The sequence below is a fragment of the Sciurus carolinensis genome, chromosome 7 (genome assembly GCF_902686445.1).
Source record: "Sciurus carolinensis chromosome 7, mSciCar1.2, whole genome shotgun sequence".
In the NCBI taxonomy this organism is placed as follows: Eukaryota; Metazoa; Chordata; class Mammalia; order Rodentia; family Sciuridae; genus Sciurus; species Sciurus carolinensis.
This window is the reverse complement of record NC_062219.1, coordinates 143,294,057-143,313,088: the sequence shown is the minus strand read 5'-3', so window position 1 is coordinate 143,313,088 and position 19,032 is coordinate 143,294,057. Positions and strand designations below refer to the sequence as shown.

General features: G+C 43.4%; 1 protein-coding gene across 1 annotated transcript; it reads right to left on the bottom strand.

Annotated features, from left to right (window-relative positions):
- Positions 1 to 8,871: 8,871 nt before the first annotated feature.
- On the bottom strand, positions 8,872 to 17,236 carry Edn1 (endothelin 1). Its single transcript, XM_047557129.1, has 6 exons — positions 17,134 to 17,236; positions 14,679 to 14,743; positions 12,852 to 13,020; positions 11,324 to 11,482; positions 11,050 to 11,163; positions 8,872 to 9,528 (listed from the first exon to the last, which is right to left on the bottom strand). The coding sequence occupies exons 2-6, from the start codon at positions 14,740 to 14,742 to the stop codon at positions 9,426 to 9,428; spliced, it is 609 nt and encodes a 202-aa protein (XP_047413085.1). The 5' UTR covers position 14,743; positions 17,134 to 17,236; the 3' UTR covers positions 8,872 to 9,425.
- Between the last annotated feature and the right edge of the window lie 1,796 nt (positions 17,237 to 19,032).

The window sequence follows — 19,032 nt, the reverse complement described above, 5'->3', positions numbered from 1 at the left end:
AGTAAGAGTTTGCCCTTCTTGTAACTGTGACTAATTGAACATGTTGGTTATGCAACTAAAGACTTGCCTGGAAAGTTCTATTTGAGAATGATGTTCATTTAATCAGATAATGACCAGAGACTTTTAAGGAACAAGGTTTGGCTTAGGGCGGTGGTCATACCAAACCTTCATAGGGAAAAAGGTCTGATACCTGGTTTCAGTTTCTCAGTCTTACAGAAGAGAAAAGCTACTTCCTGGCAAACCCAGGAATCTTAGAATATTTGGGAGACTGGGAAAAGAGCAGAATCTGCCCAAATTTTGACCTATCTGGTAGCTAGTTAGGGGCTTAGTTTTCTAGAACTTTAAAGACTTTTTTAAAAATCTGAATTGAAATTTCTTATGAAATTTTTCAGAAAGCAAATTTAAAAGACTTACATGGTAAATTACCATTCTCATTGTTCCTCTCTAAAATAACTATGCCAAATCTAATGACACTAGTCTTATTTTGTGATAATAATAATCTCGAAGACAGGTTATTCTTGACCAAAACTGGGTGAGCATAGAGAGAAATTTTGTGTTTTAATGGAGTCTCATCCATCAAAGAACATCCTGCTTATCTAACTCTCGTTCCTGCTTGTTGCTTTTGAACTAGTCTGGATCTCTTTTTAAATTGTGGATAGCCAATGGATTGTCCAACTCTCTCTTGTCTGGTGGAGTTTTGATTCACTTGCTCTCCAGCTGTGGAGAAAACAATTACAGTGCCTATCAATTGGACTGAATCCTATTACCTTCCCAAATTGTCAATCCTGATCAAAGTTTTCAGTCTTTCCAGTTACCTTAATATCTAACTGTACTCTTCATACTAACCCTTCTGATTTTTCCTGTCACCTGGCCTTGTTCTCAGATCCCTATGGGCACACTGAGTTTTCTTGTCCTCATCCTTCCTGGACCTTCTCCCAGGTCCACTCATGGGCCTGATTCTCCCTGGAAAGTTGCAGCCTGAGCCACTAAACTGCCTTGTAGACTAGGAGGGGTGAGGCAGGCCCTGGGGACTGGTTTAGCAGGAATAATACCAAGCCTCCTTGAGAAACCATTACTGAGCCCACACAGGAGGTTCAGGACAATGACTGAAGTTTCAGGGATGAATGATATTTGCCTTAAACAAAAAAAAAAAAAAAAAAAAAAAAAGACTTTTATCTGAATCCTATGTTCCTCAAGAAATCCCCCACCCTGGGACTGCAAATTAGTACAACCACTCTGGAAAGCAGTATGGAGATTCCTCAAAAAGTTAGGAATAGAACCACTCTATGACCCAGCTATACCACTCCTTGGTATTTATCCAAAGGTCTAAAATCAGCAAAACTCTAGGGATGCAGCCATATGGTTGCTTATAGCATCTCATTTCACAATAAATTATGAAACCAACTGAGGTGCCCATCAACAAATGAATAAAGGAAATGTGCTATATAGACACAATGGAGTTTCACTCAGTCATAAAGAGGAACAAAATTGTGTCATGTGCTGGGAAATGGATGGAACTGGAGAATATCTTGCTAAGTAAAATAATCCAGACTCAAAATCAAGGGTCCAGTGGTTTCTCTCATATGTGGAAGCTAGACCAAAATAAGGTGGTGTGGTGGAGGGGAAGGGGAGAAGAGGAAGATTCCATGAAAACAGAAGAGAAATCAATGGAGTAGAGGAAGGGGATGCTGGTGGGGCTGGTGGGGGAACTGGAAAAGGGATGAATCATAGAGTGAACCTGACCAAACTTTGCTATATACATATATAAATATACCAAAGTGAATTTCATCTTTATATATATCCACCATGCATGAATTTTAAAAAACTATAAATAAATAGAAGAAAGATCAGTAGAGGAAAGGGAATAGGGAGGGAGGGAGAGAGGAAAAGGGGAAGAACTAGGGACCAAATCGAAGCAAGTTTTATTCCATGCTTGTATAATTCTGTCAAAATGAACCCAATATTATGTATAACTAAATGAACAATTAAAAAAAAAATAGAAGAAATCCCCCACCCTTTTGTGTTCTGAAAAAAGATTGACTGCAGAGGACCGGCCCAGTCTTGCCATTCCCTACCTCCTTTGTCAATGGCTTGAAAAAACCTTCTTCTCCCTGCTTCCTTGGGATTCCCAGAGACTCGTGGGTGACTCCCTGATATTCATCTGCCTCTCCAAAGCACCAGGTTCCCTTTCTTTTCTTGAGAGAGTCTTCATTAGTGAACATGTTCCTTATTGCAGAAACCTGTATTAAACCATCTCCTAACTGTTCAATGAGTTTGTCTTTCACTAAACTGAGGGGCACTGTCTGTGGCCCCTGACAGGAGCAAATCCACAGGATGAAGGGGACAAGCCAATGACAACATCTACCACTGTGTCTATTGGCAATGGACTCTTAGCAAGGTGTTCAAGTCTAAAAAGACATTTAAGTTCACAGATGGGTTTAGCAATCCCTACCCATACATCAGGCAGGAATTCCAGCACATGACCATGTGCAAAGAGTAGGAGATCGGTGGAGAATTGGAGCTATAAAATAACCTTACCTTTAGTTAATTACAGAGACTTCCAGTGAAATTATTTCATCATATTAGACACAAATTTAGGTAAATTTACAAAATTTAGTTAAAATCTGTTGAAAGTGTTTTCTTTTTAAGAACATGTCCCAAATTTCAATTCAATCAATACCTCTTGAAAATAAGAGATATCCTAATTGCCATCATGTTGCTTAAGACTTTTCACTATCATTAAATTAATTATGCTTTCTGGGTTTTAGCCAGATAACTTAAAGGAAAACCAACACCATTTGCAAAGAAGAAATGTTTATTCCACTTATTTTAGTTGTGTTGCTTTAAGATTTTCAGTATCATTGAATTAATTATCCTTTCTAAATTTCAGCAGGATAAATCACCTCTTAATGATCTAGATACCTGTTTACCTTTCGTATGAGTCAATCATGTAAGCGTGTTGGGCTATGTTCTTCTTATCAAATCATCTGTAGACAAAACACTTTATTGAGGCTCCTCCATCCCTTTGATTGAGACTTAAATCTCTTGAGTGGGATCTTGCTTGCTAGGGGCTCAAGGTTCATTCCTCACTTTTTTTTTCCCATGAAAACTTCACTGAAACCACCACTTTCCCCCTTCCTGTCCCCAATTATAATAGACCACTGTCACTTTTACAAGTCATAGGACTGGATGACAGTATAGCCTTTATCACTATGTACTCTTCTTAATTGAAAAGCATAGTGAATAAGATTATCCAGTTTATGCCTCTTAATGAGCTACCTGGCCTTGCCTAATTTACCATTTAACCTCAAAGAGTTTAAACTTACAGAGTTTCTTCATCTATAAAAGAGGGTAAATAAAAGTCCCTATTTCATAGGGTAACAGTAAGAAAGACATAAACTGATACATACAAAACTCTGTAGAATCTATCTGGTATATTGTAAGCACTACATAAATGTTAGCTACCATATGTATTTTGCTTTGTTTGTTATGGCCCATGAGGCCTGAGAACATTTCTTGTTCATTCCCTCTAATCTCTAGACCCATGTATACAACTATGTAACATTGAAATTGGTTGAATAAAGCTATCGAATTCATTACATCTGCCCTGAGATATTTACAGAGGAGATGATAAAGATCGATGGGATTGGCTTCAAAGTAACCCAGGGAGGGCAGGAAGTTGGTAGAGATGAAATGTCATCAATCACATGTAGACATCTGTTCAAACTGTGTGATGGTATATTACATTTATTCTCTCAAATGTTGAAAATGTTTGAAGATACCCATAGTAAGAATTAAACACCCCCTATGTCCGTGTTGAAATTCTAATACTTTCTGACCTTTCTTCCCAGGCTAGTCCTTCTTTAATGGTTCCTGTCTTGGTATAAGGCATTTTTTATTCTAGAAGCAGAGAATGACATCGGAGGACTTCTGAGAAGGGAAGATGACATAAATTATCTAAAGTTCTTTCCATCTCTGTATTCATTGGAATGATAATTGAAGCATTTAGGTAAGATCATTATTATGCAGAATGGGTTGGAGTAGAGAGAAGCAGAAGAAAATAACCCACAGTGTCAATCATTTACCTCTGGGGATGATTCCAAATAAAGGAATTTTGGCTACACAAATTTTCCAAAGGGAGACTTTTATGGAGGTCTTGCAAATATTTTCTTGTCTAGTCACAATTAGGCAGGGAAATATCATTTTTATCTCCCTTTTACTGAACCTATCTATATATTTATGAACTAATTGAACAGGCATTTATTGATGGACATATTGTGCCCTAAGCTCTGTGCTCACACCTGCAGGCATTAGGGAAGGTGAAGCTTATCTGCTCTAGATTGGTATGCAGATAAAGGTCCCTAGAGATTGACTCTGCTTCTACAGGGCCCAGGTCCAGGACATCTCCAGGAGACCAAGGTGGTTCTGAAATCCTGACTTGCTTCAAGGTTTGCATCATTGTTCCCACTTTGTCCACGACACCCTTGGGTCCCATGGGAATTGTTAAGTGCATCAGCAGGCACCATCAAATGTGTTCCATTCTGAATAATAAGTTATCTGGTCATCCTTTCACGATGCAAAGTGAATATGAGAGGGCAAGACCCAATGGCACAACCAGCTTCTTCATGACTCTTCCTGAAGCAGATGTGGGCCTTAGCGAGCCCTGCTCTTAGGCAGACCTTGAGTTTCATAACCATAAAATTGCCCTGCTAAAAACTCTCCAAGAAGCCAAAGAAGATTTTAGACCAAAGGAGCCCAGAGCGTGGGTGAGGGGCACATGCACAGCAGAGGGACAATACACAACAGCACACAAAGTGCATGGGCAGAATATTTTGATCCCAAACTTCTGTTGGCATCGAGATAACGTCATTCTCTCCAAGCAGAAAACAGTTTGATTCTTCTGAGTCTGACATACACTGGGGCACGCCAGTGAGACTACCCATCTTACAAAATATTCAAATGATTTCATCCTGGTTGGTAAATATTCCGTAGTAGAAAGGAACCTGAAATTTTCACCCTGGCTGTGCCTTTTCCAAATCATAAGACCGTGCCAACATCTGGAGGTTAACGCCTGGTCTGGCTGGAATCACCAGGAGTTTCCCCACAATTTTGTCCCAGTCTGTTCCAGCTGATCAGTGCCTGGAACATGCCAGTGGTAACTTAATACTACAGACACCATCCCTGGATAGTTCCACAGCAATTGGGCAGAAAGAGCCTGGGATGACTCAGAATGTGAAAAAGAAGAACAGAATACAGAGACACAGAAGATACTGAGCCAGTAAAACTGCATGTCAGATTCCTGATGTGCTGCCTCTTTCAGCAGCGGGCAACCTGTCATTCTTGGGATCCATCATTTCCATCTTTCGGTGTCCCCAGGCCTTGGCCCTTCTCTTTTCATTACCCAGTGGCATCAGTTCTAACTCTTTCTCTGATTATTGCCCGGGGTTGCAGGGAACTTCAGGGCCCCTGCCATCACGTGCACCAGTGTAATCTCTTCCCATGTGCTGGTGCTAGATTCAGAGACAGACATCGTTCACTGCAAGTGTTCCACCAACTTGCATCATCACAATAAGGAGGACTTAGTAAGCCAAATATCCTACGAGTGAAATATTCATTGCTAAGGCTCAGGGACATGTAGGGCATTAATTTGCCTGAGAAAATTATAAAAAACTGATTTCCACTCTGCTCCAGCGTATTGAAGAAAAAAGGGTCATGAATCCTGAGTTTCAGTTTTGCTCTTTGTCTGATGATGTAGGACTCTGGACAAATCACCCTTTCCATATGTCCCTCTCCTTGACTGTTGAATGGTTAAACAGCATGGTCCCAACTTCCTGAAAGGATTGTTGTTTGAAGGGTCAAATGGGAGAAGGAAATGTGGAAATGCTACTGTGCAAAGATGTGGGGTTATGGTTGAACCTGTGAGGTCACAGGAGAAAAGAACTCACTTCCTGGCCTAAGCTTTAGACTCAGGACCCTGGAACTGAGTGAAAATGTGAGAGAAATCGGGGCAGAAGGAAATCCATTGAGAACACGAGATGGAAACCAGCACCATTTGCACATTGAGAACTTGGAAATACTTCAGACCTAGAAATTAAAACACACGCACACTGGCCTTGCGTTATAGAAGGAAAGAGAACTGACCGAAAAAATTCCCTTTCATATTACGTAACCATCATTTGGTAATTAAATCTAAAAATAATAATTAAAAGTTCCTAATCATACTCTTTGACCTCTAGAAATTTACTTAATGATGCAATAGGATGTGTATGCCTCCTTAAGCTTCTTTTCTCTTTCCTATATTTCTATTTTGGCTGGGTTGGGGTTTGAACCAGAAGCCGTGGGCATGCTAGGCATAAGCTGTGCTACTGAGCTGCAATCCCAGCCCTGATTCTTCTCTTTCATCTCAGGATGAGTCTATCAACCACCATCAGTAAGGCTGGGAGGCAAAGCTTTCATTGGGTGCTTTTGCATTTACCACCCAGAACCTTCTGGTAAGGTCTGCTTGGACACTTGTTTCCACTGACCTCTAGGTGCCTTTGGGTGAAACAGCAAGCTCTCTAGACCTGAAGAGCTCTGTCGACAGAGATGCCACAGCTTACAGCTGGCTGTGTGATCTTAGGTCAATCACTTTTCTCTCTGGGGCTTGGCTTTTTCACAGGGAAAAATAGTTTTTCTCTTTCTCAACATGAACAAGAGTCTTCCTAGGGCAACTCTGGTTTAGTATAATTCCCTGAATTGTTTTGGGAAAGCACAGGTGGTTAAGCCAATAGTTTCCATCACAAAAGAAGCCAATCCCTGGGGAGAAAGTGAGCTGCCCTTAGTGGGGTCCTCTCCCACTCCCCCTGACAAAGGTCACTTCTCTCTGCCCAGGGTCTGCTGGTGCTTAGAGTCCAGAGATCAAAGCTCTGCTGTCAAAAGCGTGAAGGGAGAAATCTGTTCTCAGGGGGCTTCCAGAAACGCGTGCTTTTACTGGAAAAACAGAAGGGACCGTGACTCCCATCAGCTCATCCCCGCACCTTGTATGACCCTTGAATGCTGCCGAACCTTTTCTCTCTGTGTCTGAAAAATAGGAGTTTCTGAAGAACCTCCCAATTCCCTTTCCTCCTGATTCCTGTGTCCTCAAGGGGCTGCTAGACACCTTTTGTTTCCCTCGCTAGTTACTGAAGCAGGAAGCATGGGGGGAAGAGGATTGAAAAGTTTGGCTGATTAAAACAAACAAACAGAACAACTCCATCACGCACTCAAACTTGCTGTGTGGTCTTTTAAACTATTGTCCTGGGGGGCGGGGGGTTTCTCCCATCACCTTCCTCTTCCATGTCTGAGCCCCTAGCTCTCGAAGCTGGGGTCTTTGTTTTCTTTGTGCCCCTTCACCATCTTCATGGAATCTCAGACCAGTTCTGGAGTTATTGGAAAAATCCTCTCTCTGCCTCATTAAACAGAGAAGGAAACTCATGATGCACCCCTGAGGATTGTCTCCTCTGCTGTGTCACAACAGTGATCACCAGGGGCTAATGCCTGCTGAGTGCTGTCATCCTCTCAGTCACTCTTATGGAGGGGCGGAGAAGCTTCTTGAAGGCTCCCCAGCTCCGAGGAGCTCTTGTGGGTTGTGGCCATTGGCACCAGCAGCTTGGCCAGGCCAGACGAGGCAGAGTGGAGAGGAGGGGAGAGCTGCAGGGCAGGTGACTTGGGATCAGCACCTGGTGTCTCTCCTGCCATGGGCACGTGGCCAGTCCTGCACTACCATGAAGAAGCAGTGGTACTCAATGTTCCTTAATAAACAAAATTCTTAATCTGAGCAAATAAGAAGCCAGCGGGAGCCTCTCGTGCTCTGGCAGATGGGTCGTTTCCAGCAGTAACTCGTGTGCAAGTTCCCGCCACTGGGTGTATCGTGAGGGGTCATCTTTCCATTACTTCCGCCAGCCCATTAAGATGGAGAAAGCGTCTCTCACCACCTGGATCCTGTCCCATAGCCTGAGCAATGAAGTTAATGGATGAAGTCCCTGGAGAGTTTTTCAGGTGAAGGGGAAGAGGAGACCATGTCCAACGGAGGACAGAGAAGTTAAAGCTGCTTTATTCTACTTTTTTTTTTTTTTTTTCATTTTATGTTGTTTTTACTGAAATGCAATCTAAAAGCAACTTTTAAGACATAAACCACCATCTTTTTGAATCAGCCTGGTCTCTCTTCCTCCTGTCACCTTTCTAGGAAATGATCTTGAACCCGTTTCCCTTGGTGATTCTTACCCCATTGGCCCACTCTTCAGAAATTTCAGAAATGATTCAAAATGAGTACAGTAGGGAAAAAAATATTTATTTTCTAAAATCATTACCTTGACAGGCAAAACAAAGCATGTTCTCGATTTCATTCAGAAATACACATTTAAAAAAAATACATAGACCAATATGGCCTGCCCAGACATAAATTCAACATGGTAAATATAAGGAATAAATTGTTTGAATATAAATATCTATAAAAAAATAAGTACATCGAAGTTCAATCTAACCTCTTCCATTTACCAGTTATATAAAGGAAAATAATTTTACTGCTTTAAAGCAGAACGAACATCTCCTTTTCAGTATCTTTCATAAACAACCCTATACCATTGTGTTCCCCAAACTCAAGGTAAGGGAGTCTCCTTGTTCAAGGATCATCTCTTTCTTATGGATCAGAGCTAGTAGATTAGCATCGTAATGTTTATCTACCACTGACACATGGGACCAGACGTCAATGGGGCCACGATTTAGTATGGGAAGCCCGGGTGGGGGGAGGGGAAGGAATTTGGGGAGGTGACAATTAAGAGTGGAAAGTACATATGCCAGAGTGCAAGATAGGTGAGGTAGACTCATACTCATGAAACTCATCCTGACTTACAGTAGTAACAGTTTCTTTCACTTCTGCATTTAATGACTCAAAAACACAGTGTTTTGTTTTTTTTTTTCGTCTTCTTCTTCTTTACTCTGTGTTTGTCCCTTGAGTGTTTTCAATTTGTTCATTCCTTAGAAAATCTTTGCATGGACTTTGGAGTTTCTCCCTGAAATGTGCCAAGCTCCTGAGTCAGACACAAACGCTCCCTTAGGACTTTCTTCAGAAACTCCACCCTGGTGTGGAATCTCCTTCCTCCATGCGGAGGATGCCACCCTATTGGAATGTCACTGTGCCTCTGCTTTCTGGGGTCCCTTGACATTCCCAAAGGCAAGAGACGCAAAAGCAGTTACCACCAATGAAGTGAATGAAGACAGGTCGGGGACACTTTAACCTTTCTTGGAATGTTCAGCATGAGGACGCTGGTCCTTGGCCAGTCTGGAGTAGAAGTGGTCTAGGCAGGGAAGGTTCTCTTGCTCTGACCCCAGCCAGCATGGCAGGGGTGCAGGGCCAGCCACAGGACGCCTGGAGGCGATGGCTTCACACAGGCCCAGGAGGTTTGTAATCAGTGTGTTCTGTTGTGGGTCACATTCTTCTCTCTGGAAGATTCTGCATTTTGCTTTGCAACACGAAAAGATGTTTTGATACTGTTTCTGATGGCATCCAACCTATTAAAACAAGACAGAAGGAAAAAAAAATGTTACAAAAATAAAGAAGAAATCACTCCTTGGCCCAAGAAATTTCTAAAATTAGAATCTGGCACAGACAAATCTAAACCTGGTTCCTGAACTTTCACCACAGACCACAACAGTGATAAACAGGTTTTTGATAAAACCTCAACAGGCATCTATTACCATTGTGAAAATAAAGCCTACCCCTTTTTCTTAAAAAGGAGGAGATGGTTCATTCAGTCACGTCTAAGGTGAATTGGCTATTAAATCAAATTTTAAAATAAGCCAGGGATGTTTTAATATTTTCTATAGCCTTGTCTCCACCTCTGCTCCTATGGAGAACTTAGCACAGGTTTCAAATAGTTAGAGGAATCGTCTAACTCACATAATAAATTGAAGGCAAAAAGAAAGGAAATTGAAGTCAGAAACAAAGGAGAAGAGAGAAGGCACACAGGTAAGCCCAAAGAAAACACTTTATGGCAACTTTAAAATGTTAGGTTTGTTTGTGTGCAGGCCTGTTTTCTTTGTTTGCAAGAAAAGGAAAGAAGTTAGAAACTAATGTTGATGTGACCATGGACAAGGTGCAAACTATCAGAAAAAATAATTTTTCAGGTCAGTTCAGCAACTGTGGCCTAGTGGAGTGCACTCTTGGCCTGAGACTAACATGCAGAGTGCCAAGGCAGGTGAGAAGGAGCACCAGCTGAGCTGTCCTACACATCAGTCATAAACAACTCAGAAGTGGCTCATGACTGCCAAGCTTGGGTTCAGAACACTTTGATCACAGAACTTCTTGCCCTTGGGTTTCTAGGAAAAGTTTCCACAGACCATAATAGGGATATGTAGGACATGTGACAGATCTGAACGTAGGTTTCCTCCCTCAAGATCCAAAAACGTCAGGATTTGGAAGGGTCATCCTAGCAACCCCATGAGATTGCTTAATCGGATCCCTCCTCCATCCCAGCCCACAACAGACTATGAAATGAGAGAGCTTTGAGAATTTGAGAATTTGGCATTGACTTCCCACAAATGCCTTTCCCTCTTTAAATAATAATAACCTGAAAAAACAAACATGTTTTAAATCTCATCAACCTTACCTAATGATTTTATTGTCCCTTGGTCATTTGAATAATGACCAATGTTTGAAAGAACTTGACCATATCTGACACTGACTTAAAAATTTTTTTAAAAATCCTCTCCCTGAAATGATGTTTAATTTCTCAAGGAAAGCGGCAAATACATGAACTCAGAGAGGCAAAGATTGGATACAGGCAGAAGACAGAGGTGTCTCTGAGTATACTTAGTTGGGAAAATCTAAAGTACCAGGGGCCAGAGTTTACATTCAAGACCTTTGTGAAAATATTTGAGAGGGATTCCTTCATTCTCTTTAATGGATAACTATGAAGAGCCCCTGTGTCATTGTATCTGAAAGCCTGTCTCCTCCTCAACCTGGGTAGGAAGGGCTACAGAGCAGGCCAGGAGCATTGGTGAGCAGAGCGACTGTTCTTAGGAGCTTCTTACCTTCTGACTTTTAGTCCCGCCACCAGCTGCTGATAGATACACTTCTTGTCAAGTTTGGAACAGCCTTTTCCTCTCTTATGGTTTTTCCAGGCCTTCTCCATAGTGTCTTGGGCCCTATTGAAACACACAGGGAAATACATTTCAGCAGTGGTCTCTTCAGACTCACTTTGACCCTCAACATCTCTGCAATTCTCTCCAAAAGGAGAAAACAGACCTCAGGAAGGAGGCGAGGAGGCTATCCACTGGACTGAAGAGCAAAGGCGTTTCTACTCACCTGAGAGCTTTTCCTGCTTGGCAAAAGGTCTGGCACTTCTTGTCTTTTTGGCTAGCACACTTGCATCTGTTCCCGTGGTCTGCTGCCTTTATGGGAAACACATCCTTCAAGGATCTCTTGGACCTAGAAGGGCTTCCGAGTCCATATGGAACAATGCGCCTGTTGTGGAAAGGGAGAAACAAAAGATATTAGCATAATTAATAGTCTTCCTAATGGCACATTCTTCGGCGCAAACTCTTTCCACTGGACTCACAGGAGCTAGTCACACAGCACTGGGGAGAGCAATGAAGAGAGTACAGTGTGGCAATAATCGGGGACACATGCCCGTCATTGCCCTGAGTGTGTACACCCAACCAGGCGAAAACCAGTTTTTCTGATTCAATGAAGTGCCATCTCAACTCTTAACGAAGTTCAATTTCTTTTTGATACAAGCAACATTGTTTTGGTCCGAAATCATGAAATCTCTGCTCTTGTGTCTGTTTCATATTTTCTTCCTTTTCTACTATTAAGTTAACAGCTACTTGAAGGGAGGAACAGAGTGCAGAGATCTTAAGACAAAAACCATAACTTACAAGATTTTAAACTCTGTTTTCAACTCAAATCATATAGGATAATGCTTAAAATGCCCCCTGGGGGGAGACACAAGTTTGCATATTTTTCTTGCAGTTTGGTGAAACCCCAGGGCTGTGAGATTTACTACTGGAAGGTTCGCCAAGAATTTGCAATGTGTCTATTTTGATTCTCACCTAAAGAATAAAATTCTTCTGGAAGTACCACCTCACTAAGGAAGTATTAGGCTCATGGTGGTTTGGTTCAGCTTGGTTTGGGTTTTGGTCAGCCCTTGCCCTAATGGACACTGAAGACCACATTGTGCTTGGTTTTTACTTTGACAGATGAACTGGTTTTCAGGGCAGAAGGAGGAACACTGCTTTTCTTCACCCTTAGAGGAGGAAGAGAAGCCCATGTATTTCTATTTCTGTCTTAAAATAGGCTTTACTAAAGAGAAAGTACAGAAAAAGGAGATCCAGGATCCCATTCTAGTTCTGGCACAAACTCTCTCCTGCACAAGGGACCTCAGCATTTTGGATATTAGTTTTACTACAAGTAGAACAAAAGCATCAGATCATAACTCTCTGCCATCCCTTCTTCTCTGACTCTGCTCCTACGGGAGGCCCTAACCCACATGGGACCTGGGCAACTTACTCCCTAGACCCAGTCCACTCCCACCGTGCCATCGTCCTCGTGGCCCCCCTCACGTAGAGTCTCATCCGCAGTGCTCACCAGTCCTTCTTCTATACCATGAGTAGCCTGAGCCCCAGGGCATGAGAAGACCCTCTTGTCAGTTAAGAATCAAGCTGTCCTGTCTGACTATTGTTCCCACTAGTGCACTTCCCCGTTGTCAGAAAGGGTGCTTTTAGACCCCAAGCCAGGTGCTCCCCAGAAAAGGAATGCTGGTAACGGGGCTCCCAGCTCTGGGGTGGTCAAGGCTACTGAAAGACTGGAGTTACGATGCCCTCTAGAGACTCACTCGGGAGTGTTGACCCAGATGATGTCCAGGTGGCAGAAGTAGACACACTCCTTATCCATCAGGGAAGAGCAGGAGCAGCGCTTGGACCGGTGGGGCCTCAAGGTTGTGTTGGGAGGGGACCTCTCCCCTCCACTTTCAGCCCCTGCGATGAGCTCAGCACCCAAGACAGCTGAAGAGAGAAAGGGAGAGAAAACACAGGTGAGTGAGGGATGTCTCCTCAGATGCCCAGAGACACAATGGATCACAGTATTTACGCCAAATCTAGCAGAGCAGATCAAAGCAGATGAAGCATACAACTGCCCTTAGCCAGAAACACAAACAGAAGGAAAGAGCTTTTTTTTTTTTTTTTTTTTTTTCTCTCTCTCTCTCTCCTTAACATGACTTCACCTTTACCCTGGCTGGCTTATCCACCTGCAGGAAGATTATACAAATGCACGAGAGATAAACACCTGAACAGGGACTTACCAGCCCCCTTGAAGCACCCTTCAAGGAAATGCTTCAAAATACTGTCTACTGAAAATTTGAGTTGGCTTCTGCTTGGAACTTCATTGGACACCACAACCCAGGGTGGCTTAAAATTGGCTAATGACTAAAGATACTTAAATCATAGTGACTACTCCCAGCTCTGAGGCCACTTCTCTATACAGGGCATGCTTCCCTCTAGGGGTAGGGGTACCCACCACTTCACACATCATATGGAACACAGAGGAGAGTGATCCAGACAATACATGATAGTATGGTACAGATCACTTGAAATGAACCAGGGACATGATTAGAGAGAGCAGCGAATTTAACACTGCCATATTCATTTCAGGTGGGAAATCACAGAAACCTTGACCGAGAAGCCACTCAAGAGACCCAGGAAAGGCTCTGTGGACTTTGAATTCCCTGCTGCAGTCTAACGGGTGGGATGTACCATCTCTCTCTTCCCCAATACAGCATTGCCTCTTCCCACTGACAATCGGGTCCTGCAGCTTAACTGCCCAATTTTGTACATTTCAAATGATCAGACACATTCCAGGATTTTCATTCCCTTGGCATCTTTTCTCTTTGGTCAGGGTCATTAAAAGACAAAAAGAAGTGCATTGACCCTAAAAAGGGGGGAGAAAGGGGCAGATGCACACATACTGTCTAAATCCTTAAGCAGCTAAGAATTATCCCAGCTCCCCTCCCAGGACAGGTGAATACAACTGAAAATAGCGCTCACACTGCTTTGGGTGCCAAAAATCTGCCAAAAGAAACCTAAAGTCAATAATGACAAATTTTAAAGAAAACATCTGCTTCATCCTGAAACCGCCTAGGGGTTATTCAACACACTGTCCTTCTGCAGGTGATTTTACAGCTCATATATTGCTTGAATGACTTGAATAAAATTCCTTGGCTTCGATCTGGAATGTTTAAATATTTTACACATTAACACACCAGGAAAGCCATGTTCAAGTAAGATATAAGATCCTGAGCATACTGTGTATCTGTATGAACAAACGTATTCCAACTATACATTTGGCTAAACTGTAGCTGTTCTTTACTTTTCTTGAGTTATTTTTTTAAAAGTCAAGAAAATACATTCTGCAATAATAATTTTAAAAGTTATTTGAAAGCTATTTGTATTGAACCGAATTTTATTTTTTCACTAGAACTCTTCAATACCTTAAAGAGCAAGCCTTCCCAGACACTTGCTCTCTAAGCTGCAATAATAATAATAAAAAAAAAAAAAAAAAAAAGAAGAAGAAGAAGAAGAAGAAGGGGTGAAAACAGACGCAAGAAAAGCAGGAAGGTGGATCAAAAGACATTAATGTCCCCAGATTCACGAGTCAGCGTACCTACCTGTTTCTGAAGCTCCTTGGAAAACCACCAGCAGCAGAGAGAAAATCATGGGGAAATAATCCATTCTGAAAAAGGATTGAAAAATCTCCCTCGCGAACTGAACCCAAAGGAAAACGAAGAAAACAGCTTCGGTTCCCCAGGAGCGCTTCTGGTTAACTCAGATCGCAAAGCGATCCTTCCAGCCTAAGTGCCCTTTCACAGGCAAAAAGCCCTTTCTGCCAGCGGAGAAGGCAGAGGAAGCGTTCTGCAAGCGCACGCAGCAGCGGAGCGCTGGGGTGGCAGCGGAGACCCGGGACCCGCTGGCTCCGGCTCGGATGCAGAAGCGCGTCTGACTTGGACAGCTCTCCGCCGGCTTTTATATTGAACCCCTATAGAGTGGGGGTAAACAACTCCAACTTTATTCCAGCCCTAGACAATGTTATTGTGTTATTAGTCACCAACAGGCAACGTGCAGCCAGAGATAAGGCCGGGCTCTAAAGGAAATCACTGCTAACTTCAGAGGCAGACGCCCGCCGTCTGACAATTCAGGGGCAGGGCTAAGAAAAAGAAAATACCCATTAGAGACCTTTGGTAAACCTGCCCGTGCAGTGCTGGAGTCTGCTTCCCCTTTGCAAGCTGCCAGCCCCAGAGTTCAAGAATCAGAAGAGGGACTCCAGTAAAAAAGTCATACCATTGGTATGATAAGTATGAGCTACAGTTTAAATAGATTGTATTGTGTGCGGGGAAATTTTTTTTTCATTGTTCACTTCGTTTTCCTTTTATGTCTCTCCGATTTCTTAGTTTTGATCAAACAAGGGATACTCTCCCTCTGAGCTGCCCTCTACTTGGGTCAAATTGTTTTGGCAGATCAACCTATTTGTCTCTTACTCAAGACCCCTCCCCCAAGTCTTTGTTTTTTGACTCAAATTTCTCGCGTCTACAGTGAGAAAGAAAGATCGGTGAGGGATTGGCAATGGAAGGGAGATTTAGAAGAAAAAAAAATAGAGCCCTTTCAGGCACGTAGCCCATTTCCCCCCAATATCACTGATCAGAAGCCCCCATAATTTCTGCGCCCATTAATGCTTCCCCTACTGTCAATACCAACAATCTTAAGAAATGGCAGGAGACGAACACCAGGGGGAGATGAAGAGCTACAGGGGCTGATGTTCTACTAGGAAGAAAAGTAAAAACCTTGACTTGGAAATGACAGAAGGAAACCAGATCTGTGGCCAGGGTCAAAAAGGGCAGTAAGGGTGCCTGATATAGGAAACAGGGTGCACTTGCGCATGTCCCACTTACTCTTTGCACAGAGACCGCTTTCCTGAGTCTCTTCTTTAAAAAACGTTTTCTTCTGGTTTCCTCTTTTAGAGTAAAAGGGTGTTCTTGAAGAGGAATGTGAATGCACTGAGAATGGTGTTGGGAAGAAGGAATTGCCCTTGCTGGTTAAAGGGACCAGTAAATACCTCATTTAACAATATATTTTTCCTTCCATTTAACCTTGAAATGTCCACCGAGACACACACACACACACACACACACACACACACACACCTTGAGGTGCCCCCAGGGCAGTTAAGGTGCAAGTGACAATGTGCCTTAATAATGTATAAAGCAACACATGTAACACACTGGCTTTATCCACCAGTCCCATTTTTCAGGTGTGATAAAACAGGCACCCAGAGTGTACATCTGCACCTAAGTTCTCCCAGGGAGCCCAGCGAGCAGGATCAATTCTGACTCTCTTCCTTGCACATGGAAAAGAAGAGTCTATATCTGGGGTCTAGGGATGCCACTTGCTCCATCTCGGATGGAGGCTTTACTACAGTTTTCTCTGGAAAGGGGAGAAGGTTTCCAGCATTTCTTTTCTATTTCTTTTTAAAAAAATATTTTTAGTATTGCATTATAGTTGTACCTAATAGTGGGTTCATTTTGACAAAATCATACATGCAAGGAATATAATTTGCTCCACTTCAGCCCTCACTGCTTTCTCTTTCCCTCTGCTCCTCCCCATTCCCCTTTCTCTACTCTAGGGGTCTTCCTTCTATTTATTTATTGTTTTTTAATTGGTGTTTTATAGATATACATAAAGGTGGATTTCACTGTGGCATATCCATATATGTACACAGCATAATTTTTGCATGGATACAGCTCTAATGCTCAATAACATAGAAGGATCCCGGGGAACCATTTCGTCACCTCTAGAATCTAGAGGACAGATTTTAGCCCAACGTGGAGCTTGGATACACTTGCTGGTCCTTGGATCTATTTGTCCCCCTCCACCTCCCTGGAAATCACAGTGGGGGAGACACAGTAGCAGGGTCAGGTTCATGATGAGATCTGTCCCCTAAAGGAGGCACTACAGTAAAAACTGGGGACAGGGGAGAGGCAGGAACCCTCCCTCCCACACCCACGCCCACACCCACACCCGGAGATGCCGCCACCCATCCCAGGGCCCTCTGCCTCCGCGTGTGCTTACCTCAGCCCAGCCCTGGAGGCCCGCCCGGGGAGGCCACGCTCCCCCTCTAATTGGGCCCCAGCAGGAAGCCAGCTCGGCTCTCCCCAGTTCAGGCAGGGGACCTCTGGAAGAAAAAAGCTGATGTCACATTCACAAGATCCAAGCTTCCCCCCTGCGGGAGAAAGGTGGCTGGGAACTGCGCCTTGGCAGGGATTCCCGCCCCCACCCCACCCCCAACACACAAACACACACCTTTTTTTTTTTTTTTTTTTTTTTTTTTTTTTTTTTTTTTTTTTTTCTTAACCTCCTGGCATATTTGACCCAACACTGGCAACAGTCAGGACCAACCTGTCCTCAGTCCCTCCCCGGAAACCACCGCCCCCGCCCTCGCAGGTATCCTGGGTCCAGCCTGGGCTACCATCGGGGGCAGCCCGGCTCCCTGCCCGCCCCCAGCCCCTCGCCGAGGCTGCCCCTGCAGGTGCCCGCCACCGATCATCAGGTGCAGAAGCGAAGCAAAACCTCCCCACGCGCCTTCCCACCGCCCGCCCTCCCTCCTAGCCTATCGTCCCGTGAAAGTGTTGGAACTAGAAATCCAAAAGCCTGGGCAGCGATCTGCCCCCACCCTGGGGTTGGTAGAGCTCTGTAAAAGGAAATTGTAAATAAAAATGCAGGATTTCAGATCTTAAAGTATAATCTTTCCAGGTATAATCTTGCTCCCATTTTTTGAATCCTGAGTTTTCAAGGTGTATGTATGTGTGCACGCGCCCGCGCCTTGAGGCCAAGAGCGTGACATCTGCATTCCCTGACCATGTCTCCATCTCTACCTGTTGCCGCAGCACCCACTTCTCCTCTCCTCTAGGAGGAAGGGAAGTCTCATTCAGGCCCGGGGAAGGCAGCTGTAGCAGGACCAGGCAACTTCCCAGCGAAAAATTTTCCCAAGAATCAAGGGGAGGGAAGGAGAACCCCAACAAACCAGTTTTACAAGCTAGATATTGCACTTGAGGCATTACTAGAGAGGCAGGAAGAAGCGGGGGAAGTTAAAGAGCTGGACAAAGGAATAAATATGGAGGCTTTAAAAAATATGGAGATGCCTTTACTGCCCTCACCCCTCAATTAAATACCAGGGAGAGAGCTCTTTGCAGCCAGTCAACCTCTAAGAGGAAAGGGACAGGAAGGGAAAGAAGAAGCTACAAAGATGGTTTTTTTTCCTCCAATAGAGCAGTTTGCTGTTGCCTTTCTTGCTTTTGATGTTACACTTGAATGCTAGAAACTATTTGATAAAGCTATTTTTTATGTATTTCTTTCTGTATCTCTGGCTATGTATTAATAGATATCTATAAATAAACACCCTGAGCCCCAAATACAGATACTACACAGTATCAAAGTGTACTGTTTTTAGCACTCTTCAGCTTCGCTCTTTCTCAACTTTTGCGTAATAAAATTTGCAACTTTGCCAGGTCAATAAATTGGGTGGAAGATGTTGCATTTTGCTCAGCAAAGAGAATAGAGCAGGGAGGTTGCTTGACGGTGGGACCAGGAATGGGAACTAGCTTCCAGGAGGCCAGGCAAAGCAAGGCACACCACTAGCCCTGGTTCAGTCAAGCCTTGGTGACTGTGTTGCATTTCTTCTTGGTGTAACTTGCTCTTGTGAAAAGTCGTGCATTACACTCATTACGTCTATGACACATTCACACCTCCAGGAGCAGAAACAAAGACAGCTTCTCTCTGCAGGCCAAAAAATAACCGTTGATTTAGCACAGGAACTATGACCATGCATTTTAAAAACATATGACGTATGTGATTCCACTTCCTTGACACTCATCCATACGTCCATGACAGAGGGCAAGTGTTCAAAAGAGTATGTCCAAATCTTTAGTCACTATCTATGTATCAGCTCCTGTCTTCTATCTTACCTTCCAC